Below are 22,135 nucleotides of genomic sequence, written 5' to 3'. Positions count from 1 at the left end.
ATATAAAGTTAACTTCAGTGTGTCATTAACAAACCATTTTTATAATTCCATTTTAAAATACCACAGCTTTCAGAGCTACCAATGACTGCTAAAAAAAAATAAATACGCCATTTCAACAAATCATATTACTACATTGCTACGAAGTGAAACATAACTTTGGTTACACCAAAAATATTTTTTCACCATTTTTAAAAATGTATATTTTCATACATTAAAAAACTGTATTTTGATGCATGATTTCCTAAAAATTCCTCATTGTTTTTCATTTCTCATAAAGCAAAACTCTGGATCAACTAAACCTCAAAATCAATTGCTAGCTAAAAGTTCATAAACTGGAGAAAAAATGAAGAAGATTTTTTTAGAGTGCAGAGGTAAATATCAAACTGAACATTCTAAGGTTAAGCTCTCTCTAGAACATACCTATGCTTCAGCCATCACGATATTATAGCTTCTGAAGGCTGTGCAAGCTTACTTCAGTCTTCAAGTACCAAAACAGATTGATAATGTAAAACATTCTCAGAAGCTGAACAACTCAAAAAGATATCTCATAAGGAAAACCTGAAAAGCCTGCAAACATCAGAGCAGACCAGGCAGGCAGGTGACATCTATTAGAAGCTGAAAATCAAATGCACTTGTTGGTTCTTGTATAATCAGGCCCTCAGTTCGCCAACCAGGAACAAAAGCACTGACACATTTCACACTGTTTAGTAAATTCCTAAGGAACTGTGAAATTAATACTTCAATAATATTTTTAATTAGTAGTGAGTAAGGGGTATGTAAGAATTTGCAAACAGGCTATGTGCCAAAAAGGGAACGTTGTGACTAAGAAGATACTACATGATCACAGGAGAAGACTCACTTTAGCAGTAGTCTAGACAGAGCTGTTCATTATATGCATGAGGAAAAATTAAAAAAACAATAATAACTTAAAATTGGATTACTGAAAAAAAATCAGAAGCAATTTAAAGAATGAAAAAAAAATAAATACACAAATAAAGCTCTCCTCAGTAATAGAAAACTATTTCCAGCATGCTACACACAGCTAAAAATACAATTCCTCATCTGCACTGTTATTTACCCCTTCCCATCTTTTCCATCTACCAATTTCCTGCTCTGCTCTGCACTGGTATGGCGTCACCTCGAGCAGTGTGTGCAGCTTCAGGCGTCACAATGTAAGGACCTAAAACTACTAGAGAGGATCAAAGGATAGCTATGAAGATGACTAAGGATTTGGAGGGCGGGATGTATAAGGAGTGCCTGAGGTCCCTTGATTCATTCAGCTCAGAGATGAGCAGACTGAGGGGAGGCAAAATGGTGGCCTGCAGCTCCTCGCAGGGAGTGAAGGGGCAGTGCTGATCTCTGTGACAGCAGTGGGACAGAGGGAATGGCACGGAACTGCATTGAGTGTTAGGAAAAGGTTCTTCACCAGACGTTGGCTGGAAGAGACCCCCCCAGAGCAAGGGTCATAGTCCCAAGCTGCTGGAGTACGAGGAGCATTTGGACAACGCTCTCAGATACAGGATTTGAACTGTGGGTGGTGTTCCTGTGTAGCACTTGGAGTGTGGTCACCCTTGTGGGTCCCTTCCAACTCAGGATGTTCTGTGATCCTATGAAATCCCAAGAGTTTAGAAAAGGGAGCTTGATCTCTCTGTATAAGTTGTTTAAAACCAGAAACACACTCTGCAATCTCCAGTAAATTCATTTGTCTTCCAGAAAACTGTTCCAGTAATTTGTTTTTGAAAATGATAATTATAAATTTATTGTAGTTGTACTGACATTGAAAGAAACAAAGAAGTTAACTGTAGTAAGAAACAACACAAAATAGATCGTTGTATTTGTGGTCATATCTTACATTCCTTTATGCTCTTTCCTTCTGTCTTACTTCATTGGGTATGTGTGACAAGGTTTTGATAGCTGGGGAAGCTGCAAGGATGGTCTCCCTGATTACCATGAGACACAGCTAAGCCTGTTAGTGAAGGTGGTGCCTGTTCCATGCAAATGTGTTTAAGAAAAGCCAAAACACTGAACAGTCAATGAGGAGTAAGGAAAGAAGTGTGTGAAACAGCCTGGTGAACACTAAAGTGAAAATAGAGGGGCATGAGGTCCTCCAGGCACTGCAACATGGAGAAGACACATGGAGAACTGCAGCCCATGGAGAAGACACATGGAGAAGACACATGGAGGACTATGGAGAGAATGGTATTCACTGTAGTCCATGAAGGAACCACATCAGAGCAGCTGCCCATTTCCTGAAGGCTCTGCTGCCTGTGAAAAGCCCAGGCTGGAGCAGATTCTCCTGACATGGCCCACAAAAGACCCATGCTGGAGTAGTGTGAGGAGGAAGGACAGGTAGAAGAACTGTAATAATCAGATCACAACCCACATCCCCCACCTCTCTGCATAGCTTGGTGAGGAGGTGGGGCAGAAGGAGAGAAGGTGAGCTTGGAAACAATCAACAGGAAGGGGGGGTTTTGTTTTTGTTACTTAACAGCCTACTCTACTTTTAATTGACAGAAAGCCAAATTTTCCCAAATCAGTCTGTTTTTCCAGTGGTGATTAGCGATCTCCCGATTATCTCAGCCCATAAAGTTTTCCTCTTAATTTCTTTCCTTTTCCTGTTGAGGGGGTAAGCTGGCACTTGGCTGCTGGCCAAGCTCTGCCCATTGCACTAATGCATAGATCTTACCTCCACTGCAACAGTATTAATAGCAAAGAAATACAAAGTGTTCAATTAAGCTACAGAAACACACTGGGTTTAGTGTTTGCTAACATGAGCACATGCACCTTCTTTCACATAAGATCATTTTGTATACTAGAAATAACTGTAAAATTGATACTGGTAGGAAGACCAATCTATTAATTTATTTATTAACTTAGTGGAAGTATTACTTGTTATTCAAATTACACTATAGCTCTAGCCCATTTGGTTCCTGTGATCAGTCTCTCAATGCCAGTCATATCAAAGTATGGCTATCGAGAGGTGACCTTGTAATACAGATGATTATCCACATGAGGGCTGCTTTGAAAGTAATGCCTCCTATTCTACTACATCAGGCCAGAGTCAAAGGCAGATGTTGGTGGCATGGCAATAGAGGTTGAACCTTCCCACCAGTATCCCATGACATAAGGTTGCCATGCGATACGTGGCAGCAGATGGGCAGTCTGATAAAATGGCATCTGACATGGAAGCGTGTATGAAGAAAAGGTGCCTAATTGAATTCCTCTATGCAGAAAAAAATAAATGTGTCCATTGACATATTGATGCTTGCTGAACATTTATGGAGACCAGACACTGGATGTGAGCACAGTGAGGCGATGGGTGCTCCGTTTCAGCTGACGATGGCTTTGGGTCACCTCCTCTCAGGCAGATTTTTACAAGAGCATCATGAAGGCTGTTGCTCATTGCTGGCAAAAATACATAGCTAATGGTGGTAGCTATGTTGAGAAAGTGTTTTGTAGCTGGGAATTCTCTGTATTAAATAATGTAATCGTGCTGTTTGTATCTGCTGTAGTTTCCATGGAAATAAACAGGAGGCATTATCTTCACAATGACCTACGTAAAAAAAGAATATTTACATATATATATAAAAATATAGCCAAATCTCTCAAATATTGTACAGTGTTCTGATGAAAAGACCAAGTGAATAGCAAGGCCAAGTATTCTAAAATATACCTTAAGTGGGCAGTGTTTTAAAATTTCTTTTAGAGTTACAAAATCAGTTGAAAAATACAATGGTTTTCATCTGCCCTTTTTACCCAACTTCTCCACAGATTTCTAGAATAACTGTACTTAATGATACATAATGGAGAAAGCAGTTCATGAAAAATGGTATCTTAAGTACAGATTCAATTTAAAAATGAGAATAAAAGAATGTCTACATTAGAAGTTGACCGTACAATCTTTATGGAAGAGAAGTATTATGTAAGCATTGATATGGTAAAAAAAAAACAAAAAACAAAAAACAACCCAACAACTTTGAAGTGTCATTTTAAAATACTTGAGAATATATTCACTTTTCAGTAGAATAAATCCTGACATGCTACAAAAAAAGAAATTTCTCAGTATTGCTCAATAGAATGGATTATGCTTTGCAGGCACAGGAGCTGCCTATCAACTTTCCTCGACCTCAGATGTACCAATTGCTTCTAAGATAAATAGTACCTGAAAGTGGTAATATCTTCAGATATCATATAATGATCTTTAGAAGGTGAAAACTTGGAAGGTAGAAAACAGCAGAATCTACAAATGACCAACAGATCATGTAAAAAATTATATTTCATAAAGATATTAATATTTCAAAACCATGTTTTTAGGTAAATTTCCAAAAAATTCTGTGTCTCTACATTCAAACCATGATGGCTATCAAGTACTCACAAACACTAGCCTGTAATAAAGGCTGTGAGTAACAATTAAATTGGGACATATGGAGGGAAAAAAAAAACATCACAGATGCAGGTTTTCGTGTACATTTTATACATTTGCAACTATGCAATCTTGTAAATGCAAATTTCAGGTTTTTTTTGTGGAAGGTATTTGTGAATGCCTGCTTGTTTGAGTAAATTTCCTATTCAGAAAGTGAGAAAGGTAAGTGAATGAAAAGGGAAAGAACAGCACATACAAATGCACAAGCGCTCTCAGCTGCTTTCAGTCAATTCTAATAATAATAGTGCATCCCAATACTAATAATAATGCATGCAATAACCATGCATTAATTTTCAGAATCTACTCCTGTTTGAATGGTGAATCATGCTAGTGATATAAAAAAGAACACAATAAAAGAACAAAGTCCTCCTATACAATTGAGTCCCGTGCTTCACAAACAAGGCCAAACTCCAGTTGAGGTCAAAGATGTTATGTCTGTTGATAGCTTTCCAATTTATTATAATTATTATTTTAGGGATTAAATGCAAGGTAAGTGCTTAAGCAGTGTCCTGCAATGGTCTTCAAATAAGGAATTGGACTTCCATGTGGTACCTAGGATTCCCAGAAGTCTGACAGTCAAAAATGTTCTCCAAGCATATAATAAAGATCTGAAGACAGCGTAAGTGCAGGAAGAACAATTTAGAGGAGTGGAGACTACACTTCTGCTTCTTTCCTCTGCACAATATGAAACTAACTAAAAAAAGTCAGTTTTCTTGATTTATAGCATTTCTTGCTTTGTTTTAGAAAGTAAGGGAAAAAAAAAAAAAAAAAAAAGAAATACATGTTGTTACATAACAGGCATGTTTACTAGAGAACAGATTGGGTGATCCAGAGCAATCTAGAACAGCTGCTTAATCCACTTAACAAAGATAGAATTAAAAATATACATAGTTTTAAAACCTAGCTTTGTTCCCAACAATCTAGGGATGGAACAAGGCTGTCTGGATCTAACAGGGTCCCAGGAAACATATCACCAGCTAAGCTAACCACAATACAGCCTGCTCTGAACCCAGATTCCATCAGTAACCACCCCATATGGCACTCTGCTTCTCCAGACTGGTTCTTGCTCTCAGTATCCAGAGTACAGCAGGACATAAGCTATGCCAGCTTCATGACATCTGCAAGAGCAAGTTGCAAAGAAATACTGAATGAATCACTTAGATTCTCTTTGCACTTTCGCCAGTATAAACAAGTGGTCACCATGAATGGATTATCATACTAAGAAACCCAAAACAACTGAAAAAAACAAAACAAAACAAAACAAAAAAACCTCCAAAAACTTCTCTTTTAGGTGGTCTGCTGCAATTAGCAGAGTAATGTAGGCAGTATGGGGATGGAAACATTGGTCTCATTCCAAAGTTAAGACCAAATTAAGTTTTGCACTGAATCAGCAATTCTGTGACTTTGTCTATGAAACACAAAGCGTAACTGATGACAAAGTAACAGAGCTATTTCACCCAACTGATTTTTAGAACCCTGAAGACACTTGATGGTCTGTTACATTTTGCTCCCTTCCAAGTAACAAAGAAATTCTGATTCTATCCACATAAAGAAGCAAATATCAAAGGGGAGAACTACCTGCATTTCAATGTTTTTGTGCTATTTTTATATTAAGTAATTATTTTTAAATTCTTCATTTAGCACTTGTTTTTCTTCATTCATTACTAAAAGTAACATGTTGAACAGATCACTGCACGAAGAACTGCCACTACACAAAATGGCTGCCACCTGCCACTGTTTCCAATGCGAAAGAAGCCTCCATCTTCAAACGTGACCAGCTTCCTAGTAGGGAAAGTGCAACCCACTAAAAAAAGGATGTATTTGCTGGATAATTTGGCACTATTTTTGAATGCAAATAGGGGACACGGAAATCACAGAGCAAAACATTGAATCTGAAGCTGGATAAAATGAGCTTACTCATTCGTTCTGCTGAAGGAGAGCACCTGCAATTCTAAACTTAGAATGTATTTCTAAGGAAAAATTGGCTCCAACACATTGTATATACAAGTATCTGTTTTCTCTTCCCCTTCCTTATCATCTGCATTTGACATAAATTCTTTGGGTATTTGGGAAATTTCGTGTGTTTGCTTTTTAACCGATGAGGTTTTTTTATTTAACTGACCATGAGTGAGTACACATTTGCACCACGGGAATCATAAAGTCATTTTTGTAGAGTCTTCGCCACTTCAAAAACCTTTAAACTGGATACTTTAAGATACTATTTACGATTAAAATTGAAGAAACTCCAAATATAGAAAAGTATGAAGTATTTAACCATTGTACCTAACTACTGAATATCAAGAACAGGGCAGCAGGAGAGAGTGGGGTTTGATTTGTCATGAATTTAAACATCTACATAAACATAGTCATGCACAAATCTTGACTGTATAGAGGCATCCCTGCAGCAATTGCCTCTGTCATTCACCCTGGCAGGTAAAACTGGGACAAAGCAGAAACAGCCGCTGTTTATTTCATACCTTTTACTTCTGAAGGCCTGATGTGAGTTTCTGGATAAACCATGCAGCAGATAAAGTCTTTGAGCTGCTTCAAAGATTAAGTTAAAGTACCTTAAAGAAAGCAACTTTCAACATCAGGTTAAACAACATAAAATCAAGTTTCTTTAGAAGTATTTACCTAGACTTGTTTATAAGCAAAATGCTGTTTCATTTGATCACTAATAATTATGACTGGAGTTGCTTCACCAACCCAAACAAAATAGAAAAATAAAAACCATTTCAAACGAAAAACAAGAGCAACAAAAAACCAAACAACCAGCATATTCCAACATTTCTTGGCATACATTATTCTTGTTGCTGCCCTTTAATTATTTGAATGTTACAGCTTTATTAAACTTGCCTGGTTAATTGGAACTAAAGATTCACCATCCCCTAAGTTACTATTTTTCAAAAGAGCCTGCAATCAAATAAGTGAAACAAGTTTGCACTGCGTGCTACCAACACTATCATCTTTAGTACCTTAAAAAGTTGCTACTCAAGATGTTTTAAGCAGCTTTGTTTTCACAACTATTATGTTCAATATGATAGTCCACAGCAACGAAAAGTTGGATGAACACTGAAAGAAGACAATAAAATGGTGCTACAGGAGCCCACACACATTTGTTTCTCAATTCTTATTTCAAATACACTGGCTAAAAGCATAAGCTCTTTCTTTGCCTCTGGTATCATCTCATGGATACACAGACTCAGCATCAAGCTAGATACTTTCCTAGAGAGGCACCCTTATCACTGGCTGTGGTTTTGCAAGACATATTACATTGGGAATTATGCCTGAATAGCCTTTAAACTATCTATTATGATAGATAGCCTGTGGCTCCTGTTCTTGCCTAAAACTTTGTTATGTGTATTCAATCAGAAACCAAATCTGTTGCTCAGAAATACAGAACCCAGCTCATCCCTTTTCATCTCAATAGCTCTACAACATTGACAAGCATAAAAGCTTAGAAGATGGCCCCTTGACAGAATGAGCTTTTCTGTCATAAATCTGTTTCTTTAAAGGGAAAAAAAAAAAAAAACAAACCTTAAAAAGATTAAGAGTGGGTAGCTATTCTAAAATGTAAAGGCATTAAAGCTCATCCATTGGTTTTAATTTACATGCAATTCACAGATGCATTTCCTTTCAGTCACAAAAAAGATTGGTACTTCTTCAAAAAGGATTTAATTATGAATGATCTGTGACTCTCCAGCAAAATGAATGAGATAATGAAGCAGCTTAGGTGTGCACATCTCTATTCAGAATTCATCTCCCCTATTCATTCTTTCATGGAGTATCTAACTTAAAATATCAAAATAAAACAATTTTCATTAAGGAATATTTTTCACACCTTGGAATGAATGCAATTGCAGACACCAGGAGACAAGAGCTGTATGAATCAGTAAGTTACAAATGTATGATCCCCAGCATCTACATTAAAACTATACTATATAAAATACTGATGTGTTTATATTTGGCTGCAAAATACATCAGTTTCAAGTGTAAAACGCATATGTTTTACCACATTACTTACACAGTAATTATTTTTTCTAGCTATAGATTCACTCCTGTGATTATCTCTTTCAATCTTCTGATAGCCACAAGAAGAAATTATCTAACGAAGCTTTCATTTAAATAACTGGACAAAGCCAATTTACACAACTTCAATAAAAATAAACTGTGGCACATAGATGTTTCACACATGATATTTCTGAGTGGAAGTATTTCCATTCATATTTTCGGTTCTGTGTAGTTCATATTAAAAAAAAAAATCACCATGAAAAGTTAAGTGCTATTTTTCATTTAACTGAACATAATTTACTTCCCCACAACATTTCTTGTTTTGCTGCAAACTTTTGGAGTTCCTTGTCAGTTAATAAAAGAATGCTTGTAGAATGAACGATATGCTCATCTTACCTGAAAGCTAATTATAATATCAATTATAGCCTCTCCTCTTAGAGGTGTTTGATGTTTTAAAAGGAGCTTCATGGGGTTAGAGCAGTTAGTCATCCTCTAGTAAGGATATGTGACAATGACTTTGTGACAGTGTGGAGTGGGGTGGAGATCCCATGGCCAAACCCCATGATCATCCTTCAAGGATGAAGACTCGTTGATATGTTCGGAACTGATAAACTGTTTTCCTGAGCCAGCAGTTTTGATTTACTGTACTGAATTGTATTACTCAGAATGTAACCCCAGTCTCCCCAGTCCCTCTCATATCTGAGGACAAGCTGGAAAGCAACGGTGTTTGCTTTCTGCCAAACTTGTCTGCATGAGACACATTCTCAGGAAAGACACTCAAAACAACAGTGCCTGTGAACAGGCAGTCATAAGTAGTGTCAGGCCAACCATTAAGTGGTCTGTACATCATAGACAAACTCCTCCTAAACCCTCATAGAGGCTGTTGGAAGTAAGCATCTTACACACACAGCTTCAGTGCAGAACGCCTCCAATCCTTTTGGATGTTGAACATTAAAGGATTTCTTATTCTGCCTTCCACATCTTGTACACAACAGTGCTCCTTTCTGCAGACACTGGGCTCTTGTAACACCTTGGAGGTCAAAAGGCTCTGCAGACAAAAGGTACTCTAAAATGTATTGAACGGAACTGAAACCAAGTATTTTTCACATAAACACTCACTGCATTAATTTGAATCTTATTTCATTTTCTGCTGCATCAAATGTGTATTAAACAAACAGAATCATAAAACTACAGAACTGAGTTGGAACTTGACAAGTAGAAAGCAATTTTCAAGTCTATAAATAAAGTTGCTGAATTACACATCAACAGTAATAAATAGAAAGAAATCACTACTTCTCAACAAACTGTAGATGAGAATTATCAAAGCTTATTTCTTAATTTTCGTGTATTCAATGTAGTTCCCTTTTTTTTTTTTTTTTTTTTTTTTTTTTTTGCTGCAGCAGCAGCAGAAGTTTTAGTCTATGTTTGTTAGCCCTCATAACTCAACATAACCTAGGCAAAGGCATGTCTGATCATTACTTTTTGCAAAAAGTCAGCAGAAGCAGCCAATGAGATGCAAGTAAACCACGAAAGAAAAGCAAAAAAACCCACATAGATAAAAAAGTAATCTGGCCTGCATAGTACCCATTACTCCTTGTGATAAGTAACTGTAAGAGAGTTTGACTTCAATTTTGTTAGTGAATGCAGGACTTTTACTAAAGAACTTTCCATTTATGTTGGTTGGATAAGGAAAGTCCCATGAACAGTTTTTTATTACAGTCATGTATTACATAATTAATTTGCACAATAACAAGGTCAAGATATATATTTATCTCCAAATCCATTAGCATCACGTTGTTCTGAAGTGGTGGAAAAATAACATAAGGACAGACGGTGCCTTATCCAAGCAGATCCAGTTGTTCTGCTGTGGAAGCCACAGCTTACCCTCAGCTTTGCACTTTGCAAGAGTTCTACCTCAGCATGAACTAGCAGTATATTTTAGAATTGATTAGAAATTGTCAATTATCGGAGAAAAATAATGATTTTATTCACTCCTACCCAGCACCAATTACTGTATTTCCTGTACAAGTGAGAGCATCTATCTCAGGGAGACGGAAAAAGAGGTCCAGATTCTGTCCAGGAGAGCAACAAAAAGGCACATAAAGTCCTTTATTTACGGAGTGGATAACCTAAGTAGTCCACCAAAAACAAAAGTTTTTCTGTGGACATACACCTCCTCCCTAAGGACATGCAGTTTTACTATGTGAACTGCATGTCAAATTGCCATGTGAACTTTTTAATTCCACTTTATTAACCTAAAAGCAAATTCCATTAAAGAAATGTGGAATAGAATAGTAAATTGCCAAGAAACAGTAGCTGTAACCATGTCGCACACTGCAGCTTTAATTATGTAAAATAGCATTCAAGTAAAAAACTATTTATGCATTAAGTGGGTAATTAGAGCAGTGTACATTATTATGATAATTGGATCACGCTGCTTTCTTCACTTTTCCCTCATCCACATCTCCAAGCTCTCAACTGAAGAAACAGTAAGAGAAAAACCCATTTTAGGCTGTGATAATCATGAATTTGATGAAAGAAATCTTCCAAACACAGGACGCTTGCTCTGAAGAACTTAATCAACCACAAAAATTTGGAGGGAGAATTATAAATTTCTGTAGTCTCCCAAACCAATGTTCTAATATTACAAACATGACATCAGTGGGCTAAAAGGAGAATAAACCAACTTGAGGTTGTTCCTATATCCAATGCCACCCTCGTTACTGTAGTTCATTTGCATTTTTAGTTTTTAGTTTTCAGTTGTTTGGGTTTTTTTGTTTTCAAAGGGAGGATGAAGGAAACAGAATTCCTTCCTGGAAGGAATGTTGCTGGTAATTTCTATGCTCTTTTCTGGAAACAATAATGTGAGCAATGACTTCTGGCTTAAAGATGCCTCGTACATGTTATATGTCTTAACACACTGATTAAGCTTAGCAACAGCTCGCACTGCAGATTTAGGATAACGCAGTATAATAGTCGAGACGCTAAACAAGTTAGCACCTGCAGTACTTCACCGGACAACACAGCATCCAAACACCACTTCTCGCCTGAAAACCACCGCTTCACGGGAGACTTTCGTCTTCCCACTGCAGAGCTCGGCACAGGCTCGGGGACCTCGAGAAGCGCGGCGCTGCGCCGGCACAGCGAACGCCCCGCGGCGGAACGCGAGCCGCGGGACGGCGCTGTCCGCCGCCAGGCAGCGCCGAGGCAGGCGCACCGCGTGGAGCTGTCCGCGGTGCTGAAAGGGCGGCGGGTGAACCTCCTCCCCCAGAGGCCGCGAAGGTGCCGCCGCTCCCCTAGGGCTCACCAAGCGCGCTCCGAGCGGGATGAAAGAAAGATTTATCTGCATAGAACACGGACGTGTTCCGCACACATGCACAACTCCTAGCCCTCGGGAAGAATTCCGGTAAGTCTTTGTAAATCTCCCTTCCAGTCCCCTTGCAACGGGGCTGAGGCAGGTGGATTCAAGGGTTTGGTTTAGCTGACTGCGTGACCTCTTTCCAACGCATGTGGGATGTTAGTGGAAAGACTGCAGTCACCTGCTGTGCTGTGAGGCACTCCCACTGACTTGCTGGCAGCATGACTGTTCGGACTTCCTTCTCCACTAAGGTCACAGACTACTAAAAAGAATCGAGAAGCTGACTGCCACGAATGGACATTTCTGGTCATTGAATATTAAATCAGCTAGCCTTAATAATTACTATCGTCATCCTCTTACTCATATTTTGTTTTATTCTTCATAGAAAAAACTACTTTTAGCTAGGGCGATTTGTTTACACTCAAATTTTAAAAACATACCACACGTAACAGTGCGGAATCAATATTCTTCTCTTCTACAGAACTCTTCTCTCTGCTCAGTCCAGCTAGTTTATACAATGCTCCCCTGTAAAGTCTTTCAGAGAAGAATTAAACCACAAGGCTTAAACCTGCACACAACTGACGAATAGCTGGTGCCTCTAGGACACAGCCATCTGTGAGCAGGATTCTACAGAAAATAATTCATGAATTTGCTTGAATTAAAAATTAGTTCGCCTTCAAAATAGAGACAGCTTTAAAGATTATTTTAAAACAACCAATTATCATCATTACAGAATATTTTATTTCATCTGGACTAGGCTCCATATCCACTTAAGCCTAAGTATTTTAAAGGAACTTCCTGTTTTCAGATGCCATGTGTAACACAAGTTTGTCAGCACAGAGGGATGTAAGTTTTGCTCAGCATCTTCTTCACCTTGTTTTAAAAAGTCAAGACTGAAAACAAACGCATACTGCTCTGAAAGTAAAAAGCTGTCAGATACTGGACAGCTCAGGGACATTATGCCCTTCCCTTCTAACAGGCTCCTTGAACACAGAACTTTTATTTTCAAGATGAATGACAGAGTTTGGAACAACCAATAAATAAAGAAATTACTTTTAATTACTATTAAAGGTTTTTAAAGATTGTTTTTGTCTGATCCACAACACAACTCTAAAAGAATGCAAAATTTGCAACAAAAATACAACCCAAGTCTCAAAGTAACTACATAGTGCAAGCTGATGCAAATAGAGACCTACAAATATTTGGTTATCCTGCATAAAATTTTCCAAAGTTTCTGGGAAATGCTTTGAGTTATTTGCAGTGCATTCTTTTAATCTTTGTTCCTAATGCCTCAAGCACCACTTGTAGGACAGCGCATCAGAAAAGGAGGCTCTCACACTGGAACAGCAATAGATTAAGAAAACCGTCCTTCTAAGTAGCTCACAGAGACACTACTTCAGAAGAATGTTTGCTTACATTATAAAACAGATTTTGATACCCATGATACTATAAAACTATAGTATAGCAAATAAACTGGCTTTTGAATCAGAAGTTTTGCATGTGGAAGAACAGCATGACAGGAAGCAGCCTGGAAAACAGTCTCCAGTTACATAGTATTTCTCCAACTTTATAGTAGGAGACTATGATATCCTCTAACATTGGAGCTACACCATTCATTTGCATAGAAGGGAATTAAAATGAATCATAGGGGTCGGAAGGGACAGCTGGCGATCATCTACACCAACTCTGCTGCAGGTTCTCTACAGTAGGTTGTAAAGCAAAGTGTCTGTGTGGGTTTCCACCACATCCAGAGGAGACTTCACAGTCTCTCTAAGCAGTTCCAGTGCTCTGTTACCCTCAGAATGAAGCAGCTCTTTTTCACATCCAGGTGTAACTTTCCATGTTCCAGTTTGTCCCCATCACCCTTGCCCTGCTGCTGGGCACCACTGAAAACTCTGGCCTCTTCCACTTGACACCTGCACCTTAAATATTTATAAGCACTGTAAGATTCCATATTCTCCTTTCCAGGATAAACAGTCCTTGGTCTCTCAGACTTTCCTCACAAGGTCCAGGCCCCTAACAAATCTATGTAGCCTTTCACTGGACTCCCTCTAGAAGTTCCCTGTCTTTCTTGAACTGGGGACTCCACAGCTGGGCAAAGTACTCCATAAAAGGGTAGCAAAGAGGATAATCTCCCTCAGCCTGGTGGCTATGGTCTTTTTAATGGTCCTTAGGATAACCCTAGCCTTCTTGGCCAAAACAGCACACTACTGGCTCATGTTCAACCTGCTGCACACCATGATACTCAGGTCCTTCTCGACTGAGCTCCTTTTCAGCAAGACAGCCTCCAACCTGCACTGCTGAGTGCAATTACTCCTTGCCAGGTGTAGAACTCTACTCTTGCTCTTGCTGAGCCTCACAAGGTTCCATTCCACCCAGTTCTCCACCCTGTCTAGCTTTCACTTAATGGCAGCTCTGCCTTCTGGTGTGTCAGACACTCCTCCCAGCTTTATATCATTAGCAAACTTGGTGAAGGTGTGTTTTATCCCTTCATCCAGGTCATTAATGAAGAAGTTAGTTAAACAAGTACCAACTGCTGGGGAACACCACTAGCTACAGACCTTCACCTAGACTTTGAGCCACTGATCACACAGACAGCCAGTTCTCAGACCACCTCACTGATCACTCACCTATCCCACACTTCCTAAGTTTACCTATGAAGATGTTATCAGAGACTGTATCAAAAACATTAGCAGAAGTCAAGATATATAACATTCACTGCTCTCTTCTCATCTACCCAGCCAGCCATCACAGAAGTCTATTAAATAAGTCAAACATTATTTCCCCTTGATGAACCCATGCTGATTTGTTGATAACCTTCTCTTCTTTCACTTAGTTGGAGATGATATCCACAATAAATAGCTCAACCACCTTCCCAAAGACAGAGGTGAACCTGTCTGGCCTGTCACTTCTTGGGACCTCGTTCTTGTCAGTGAAACTGGCTTATCCCCAGACTTTAGGTACCTTTTCTATTCTCAGTGACCTTGCCCAGATGACAGAGAGTTGTTCAGCAATAACTTCAGTCAACTCCCTAAATACCTCTGAGTGCATTCCACTGAGGTACATGGATTTTTCTTCTGTGTATAGAGTTTGCCTAGGTGATCTCTGACCAAATCCTCCCCGATTAAGGGAAGGTCTTCATTTTTCAGATTCTCTCTCTTACCTGCAAGGTTTCAAACTCCCGAGGACCGCTCTTATCACTGAAGATTAAAACAAAGAAGGTGTTCAGTAACTCCACCTTCTCATTGTCTCCTGTTACCAGGGCACCCACCTCATTTACTAACGGGTCCACATTTTCCCTACTCTTCCTTTTGTTATCGATCTACTTAGATAAGCCCTTCTTATTGTTAACCTCCTTTGTCAGATTTAATTTCTCACTGCATCCCTGTGAGATCCCTGAAAACATTTCTATACTCTTCCCAAGCGGCCAGACTCTTTTTCTCACATTTCATAAAATTTGATTTCCTATTTGAGCTTTTTCCATTAGCTCCTTACTCATCTTCGGAGGTCTCCTGCCACCTTTGCCTGATTTCTTTTTCTTATTCTTACGAATGCACCGATCTGGAGCATGGAGGAAATGGTGCTTGAACGCTAACCTACTCTCCTAGACTCCCTTAGCTTTCAGTGCTCTAACCAAGTGGATACCTCCAAGCAGCTCATCGAAGAGGTCAAAGTTGGTACTCCTGAAGTCAAGGGTTGCAATCACACTAATTGTTCTGTTTCTTCCATGCAAGATCCTGAACTCTATTACTTCATGGTTGCTGCAGCCAAGTCTACCCCTAATCTTCCCATTTCACCAGGACTTTTAACTGTCAAATTCCCTTTTTATTGATTGCTACTGCTGAAAAACACCTTTGCCCTTGAAGACTGTCATTTCAGCCTGTAGCTGAAGATAGTTCTAATTAGAAAAATCAAAAGCACCAATGAGTACAGCATTTTTCACTTCAGAAGTTTTAAATAGATCTTTTTTATGTTTTGGTTTTGCTGAATTAGCAAGTTTTAACTGCTGGGTCAAAAAAATTTACAACTGGTATTATAAATAAGTCTCTCAGACAGAATCTATGGCAGTATTTGTTAGACTTAATATACACTTCAGCTGGTATGTTTCCCTGTCTTTCGCCCAGCTTTTCCTGACAGTTCTCCTCCATCCCATCCCAGGGCATTAAATAAAGCAGGTCAGACATGAGTGTTCCTCCTCTTTTTAAATATACTCTTAAAGTATGTTGTTTCTGAGACAGCATAGCAAAAATTACATAACTCACATCTCCGATAATTAACCTTGCCACCGAGGGAAAATGCATGGCATGAAGTTTATTCACTGGAAAACTAAGAGTGTTGCTGTACATCTACTACAGAAGACAGCAGGCATGTCACACACAAAGTGCATTACCACCTAGGGCTGAGCGGTCCTACAGCATCACTGCTGCTGCCGCTTCCAAAGAGGCAAAGCTCCCCGGCTCCTATGTGACCAGGCTGCCTGTCACCTTGCTCTCCACTGAATTCCTGTTAGTGCCTACCGATAATTCGTGCTTCCCGAGGCTACTTACCACCTTCCGAAAAACCGCCAAAGGAAGCATTACCTGGATCTCCCGTGCATGGTACACGATGATGAGTCCGAGCAAGATGATCGTGGAGAGGCTGATAAGGCATTTCAGAGCGAGGGAATACAGCGATTCCTGCAACACAAAAATACCACCGTCCCTCAGCGAGCCCCGCGCGAGGCCGCTGCCAACCCGCAGTGCCCCGATGGCCGGGCCGGTCTCGCCTCGCCTCGGGGTGGCAGCGGACCGGGGGGCCGGGCCGGGCTGCGGAGCGGCGTGACCGAGGAGAGCGAGCGACCCGGAGCCGGGCCGAGTACCTTGGTGTAGGCGCCCCAGGACAGCTCGGTCTCGATGACCATGACCACGATGCCGAACATGCCGAAGATCAGCGCGTAGTCGCTGAGGCGCTTGCGCTTCTCGAACAGAGCCCGGCGGTGCCCAAGCTTGTAGCCGATGTTCTGATTCTTCTTCTTGGCGGGTTTGCTCCCGCCGTTGTTGGGGCCGCCCGGGCCGGGGCCGGGGCCGGCGGGGCCATAGATCGCCAGGTTGTTGGAGTTGTTGTGCTCGGGCTTGGAGACCACGACCTCCGGGCCGGCGGCGTTGGGGCTGGAGAGCGGCGGCTGCAGCAGCTGGGACTCAGCGTCCATCTCGTGCAGGTTCCTGCGGGACGAGCTCAGGTTGCTGAGTGGCCGCATGACGCCGCCGTTGTACCGGCAGCTGCTCATAGCTATTTCGGTGAAGGGATTGCTCTCCCGGCGCTGCTGGGGCTGCTGCTGCTGTTGCTGGTGGTGGTGGGCGCTGCCGCTGCTGCCGCTGCTGCCGGGGCTCGCCGCCTGCTGCAGGCTGTGGCACTGGTGGTGTGGAGCGTGCTGGGAAGGCTGCCTCGCTGCGCCAGCATGACTTGAGGGCAGCTCGCTGACATTCAGCTGGCTGCCCTGCCGGGAGGAGGCAACAGACGAGAGCGGCGAGGAGCGGGTGCGGAAGGTGCCCGACAGCGGCGAGGAGGCGCGGAGCAGCAGCGGCAGGTTATCCCCGGCGGTCGCCGCCGCAGCTCCGTAGTAGGCGCAGTTGTTGCACTGGAGGCACGGGCTCTGCTGCTGCTGCTGCTGCTGGAGGAGGAGGCTCGCCTTGTCCAGCTTCTGCCGGCAGTGCAGCGGCGCCGGCGGGCGCTGCTGCTGCTGCTGCTGCTGCTCCGGGCCGAAACCCGGCGCGAAGTGCCGCGGCGCTTCCATGCCCGGGTCGTTAAAGCCGCAGGAGTACCGGACGGTGCTGCACCTTGCGCAATGCGTTATGGTCGGTAAGGGAGAGTCCCGCTGCCGCCACGACGGGCCCATCCCGGCTCCCGTAGAATCCAGCCGCCGCGTCCGATTGGCTGGGCGGACCAAAACAACAGGCATGGCGTCACCTGCGGGGGGGGGGGGGACCGGCCGTGGCGTGAGGCGGCGGAGGCGGCGCTGGGACCGCTCGGCCCCGCCCCTGCCGGGATCCCGCCGCCCGTAGGTGAGGGCTGCCCCCGCCTCCCTACCCCTGCCGGGGAGCCCCGCGCCGAGGAAGCCCGGGAGCTCCCGGCTCGGAAGGGGCCCGCGCAGGGAGCGCCGCCGCGGTACCGGCGCTCCCTCCGCCCGGCGGCGCTCACGTCTGCGCCGTGTGCGGAACGCGGGCGCAGCGCCGCTCCCCGGAGCTGTCCAGCAAAGCAGGGCGCCCCCCTCCCGTGCCCCTCACTCCCCCCCCTCCCACCCCGCGTGCTGCGGCTGCCGGGCCGCGGGAATTGGGCCGTGCGCGGCGCTTTTCCGACCTGTGGCAGCCGGGGCCGAATTTACTAACGCTGTCCAGCTGTGTAATTGCTGGACATCGTACCGCGTTCAGTTTCCTTTCAGACTTCAGCTTTGTTTTGGCATATCGTGGTTCTAAAACCGCGATAGACGGGAGTGAACAAAAACTTTTAAATCCCTGGGTACAGCGAAGATTATTTTGAAAGAAGCACCCATAATAGAAGTGCCTGGTATACGATGTCGTATACCACATTTCTTCAACAATGAAGTCTTAAGGAGAATCCACCAACATTCTTGCATGAATGATGAGGGACTTTCCTGCTATCTCACTCTGTGCTTTATATCAAACTCTATTTGGATGCTCTCTATGGAAGTCAGAGGAAGAAAAAAAAAAGCAGATTCAGTTATATCTCAGTGATCCTATTTTGTCTGTTTCCAAAGATATACAAATCACATAGAATCTGAAGCATGAAAGTCTTGGGGAACCTATGCTTGTGTCACCGTGTAAGTGACTTGCTGTCAGAATGTTCTGCAGACTAGCTAAAGATTTTAATGAGGATTGGTTTCATCTTTCCTGCTCCGTTCATGTCATGCCTTCAACATTTTCTTAATGGTATTCAATTTTACATATTTCTATCAACAGAAAATAAAATACTCAGAACCCAGTTTACCACAACGGAGTTCTTAGAAAATTTGTAAATCTGCATGTTGTATTTAGAAGTCAGCAAATCAATGTCATGTAATTTCACCTACTCTGATCACGCACAATTTTGTTAGAATTGTAAAGGAAAGAATTATCTTTTAAAAGTCTCAGTGGACTAAAATACATGGTGGCTATGTTCTCTACAGGGAAACGTTTGCACTTATTTATCTGATTCACATACATCAGTTACAAATCCCAGTTTTAACATCCTGCCGATATCTTGTTTATTAGTAGAATTGGCAAGGACACTGCTATTACTTGCTTGTAGATATTTCATCTGCTGGCTTGATAGATTCATTATGTGACCAAACAAATGAGTATTCCCATGTTTAACACAAGAGGTCATACTAATCACACAGCATGTTAAGGAACTGCTGCTGGTTTTGTTTCAGTTCTGTTGTTCAGCCTGGATGGGACACTGCAGTTTCAAGGTCTATGGAGGGAATTGGTGAGAGTACTTCTTCATAGGTAGGGGGGTAAGCCTTCCTCTATATGACACAGGTAAATACACAGATGCTATTTAATCAAATATCTTCCCTTCTGAAGTAATTTTAAAGTTCACTTTGAAAAAATGAATGTATTTAATTTAGGAAATAGAATACATATTTCACATGAATTTAGTTGCTGTGTTCCTCTGTGTCAGAAATAAATTTGCACGAACAGCTCTGAACTGCTAAAGCATACTAAAATAATAACCCTGAACCCCTGTGATAAAGCATGAGCTGTTTGATGTTGGAGGTTCTGTTGTCATTTTTCACCTTTTTGTTATTACTGGATGAAACTGCTCTTACTGATTACCATCCTGCTGCATTGCCAAATAGGCAATTTTTACACATGTATATGCATGTGTCAATGAGTGCACATGCATCTTTGCATGAAATAAGACAGCTGCTGCAGGTCTCATTTTACAATGATGATTTTTGCAGATGTTTGGAAAATAGATTTATTTTTTCTAAGCTCACTAATTGCAAGATGAAGATTAATGCTGTTGAGCAAAACAGTGGGACAGGAAGATCAACAGATGCAGGAAGAATTGTGTTTTTGAGAAGAAGAAATACTGTGAAATATTTGAGGTGGCAGCTATTCATAGGCTACAACAAAATGTATTAGAAAGCTATTTTGGCTGCTATCCTGTTGCTTGTACACCTGCCAGGCCCCTGTTAAAATTATTAAAAATTCTGTACTTGTAGAAAAAGTCAAAGAATGTAAAAATACTATAAAGGGAAAAAAAGAATAAGAAAAAAAACTAGGAAATTCTATTCTTCAGTATCTTGAAATCAGAAGGTCTAGGGTTTTCTAGAATGCAAATCACTAAAGCAAACAGCCTCGTTTAGATGGCAAAAAACAAGCTGGTATATGGCTGAGCATATACATACACATAAAGGTGCCCTTAGTGAAAGCAGAGTCACAGTAAGAGAAACGGAGCTAGCACAAATAGGAATATGATATTGCAAGATCCTTCAGACTGCAGCAAAAAAAAGTGCTTTGTGAGACAACAGCAAAACAGTTGCACAGTGCTGCTGCCAAGATGGTGAGATGGAAACTACGTGTATGTGCCATGTGTGCAAGTTACCTTTTGCATAACATCTGGCAGGGCTTCAAGTACCAGATGGCTCTACATACACCTGCCACTTCTATCTTGTACTTGTGAGCATCTCACCCTTACTGGACCTGTTCTGATTTCAAAGACCATTTGAAAGCATTCCATGGCAGCAGGAGAAGAGATATGATGATACGATGCAGATTGTATTGTCACATGCTATAAAGAAGAATGCTTTACAGTTTCTACTTTTGTTTTTATGCTAGCCCACTTATCTGCATATTCTTCTTCTCCTTCAGTGTATTAGCAACAAAAATGCAGATTCACTGTAGTTCAAAACCTTCACCTTTAGAAAAGGTGTTCATTATACTCTAAAGACAAGGCCACTGGATTGGAAATTTTCAAGAGGGGATGCTTTAATTCTTGGGGTTGCAGTTGTAGAGATATCTATAATTGCTGCTCGCCTTTCCCCCTAAAAGATTAGATTTGTTTTTTCTTCCAGCAAAATTTTTATTACTGTTAAACAGGTTGAAAATGTGAAATGGGGTTCACAAAAGTATTTTTCCCTAAGTTACTTCTCCAAGCTTTCTGGGTGTTTTGAAACTATTTGGATATCGTGCAAGCTGAATGACTCCCTCTCATGTTCCTACTCTTTTTTTTTTTTTTTTCTTCCTCATTATCAGGAAATACTACCATCTAAAAGGCATTTCTCATCTAGTTAAAGGCATCAGTGCTAATACTATCTTGCACAGCCATCACAGGTGCTGAGCTGGTGACTATACGTACAATCAGTAAGTGTACAGGGGTGTAAAATCAATCGGCGTACAGAGTTTTAGGCTAAGTAGGATTATCACAACAAGACAATAAATAGAAAATGCTTACCGATGTTGTAGGCTCACAACATCCTCCCCAAGGAGTGATCTCTAGAAGAGATCCCTTCCTCAGTGGCAGCCAGCACTTAAATGGGATCTAGGAGAGGTGGAGCCAGGATCCACCCCTTCCGGTAGCACAGGTGAAATACCTTCACCTGTGCTCCCTTGGCTGACTTATTGCTCGCCTCAGCTGGTCAGTCAGAGGTTTGGGCTGTGATTCAACCTGATTCCCATGCACTACTGTGTTATGTTTTATCTGACTGCAGTTTTGTAACAGACCTTTGGCTCAGCACAATTACTGGGATTCTGACATGCACTATTTCTACTATAACCTGTGCAAAAACAGAGACTTCAAGTGTGCAGCACTTATCAACTGTGAGAGTTTTAATTTTACAGATTCCAGTACTAGAAAAATTGTTGTCTTTTAAGGCCAGTGAGAGTGTTTTCATCCAATTATAAGATTGTGCCTTGCAGAGTCGGCAGTGTACAAACCAGTATTAGCTTTTCATCTAAATGTCATTTCTATTCAGGTAGCAATTGATATCCTAAATAAATTTCATTTACCCTTATTTGAATAATAAATATTTTTCCATTGGTATTTATCATCAGCGACTCCATTTAACATCAAAATATTGCAGTGGTTATATTTCGAAGTTGTTATATTGGAAAGTTATATTTGGAAAGTTCCCTCTAGTGTAATTAATAATATGATTGCTTACTATGTTTTTTTAATATTACTTTACTATGAAATGCGAAAGGCTTTGCTTTTAGAAGATGCCTGCCATGTATGATTGCTTTCAAATCTTAAATGCAGTGTAGGTACCTATAGTCAGTACTCCTCCAAAACCAGAATATGAAGTGTAAGATTGCTTCTTGGATTGTGTTTACTGGGGTTTTTGATTGGTCCTGCAGTTC

At 41.3% G+C, this 22,135-nt stretch overlaps 1 protein-coding gene across 3 annotated transcripts in view; it reads right to left on the bottom strand.

The window, feature by feature from the left end:
- The window catches only part of KCNN2 (potassium calcium-activated channel subfamily N member 2), a 71,555-nt gene extending 50,293 nt beyond the window's left edge, over nucleotides 1-21,262 (bottom strand). Inside the window, exons 1-3 of one of the 3 annotated variants that reach the window (XM_052701444.1) lie at nucleotides 21,231-21,262; nucleotides 16,651-17,738; nucleotides 16,373-16,468 (exon numbers count right to left, since the gene is read on the bottom strand). In XM_052701444.1, coding sequence (XP_052557404.1) covers nucleotides 16,373-16,468; nucleotides 16,651-17,730 — 1,176 coding nt within the window. In that variant the 5' untranslated portion in view covers nucleotides 17,731-17,738; nucleotides 21,231-21,262. Of the gene's footprint in view, nucleotides 1-420; nucleotides 525-16,372; nucleotides 16,469-16,650; nucleotides 17,739-21,230 lie in introns of those variants that run through there. The other 2 variants (XM_052701445.1, XM_052701446.1) reach the window with 2 other exon arrangements.
- Nucleotides 21,263-22,135: the final 873 nt, after the last annotated feature.

Source organism: Tympanuchus pallidicinctus, unplaced genomic scaffold (genome assembly GCF_026119805.1).
Source record: "Tympanuchus pallidicinctus isolate F22 unplaced genomic scaffold, pur_lepc_1.0 scaffold4, whole genome shotgun sequence".
Lineage (NCBI taxonomy): Eukaryota > Metazoa > Chordata > Aves > Galliformes > Phasianidae > Tympanuchus > Tympanuchus pallidicinctus.
This window is presented reverse-complemented; position numbering and strand designations above follow the sequence as displayed.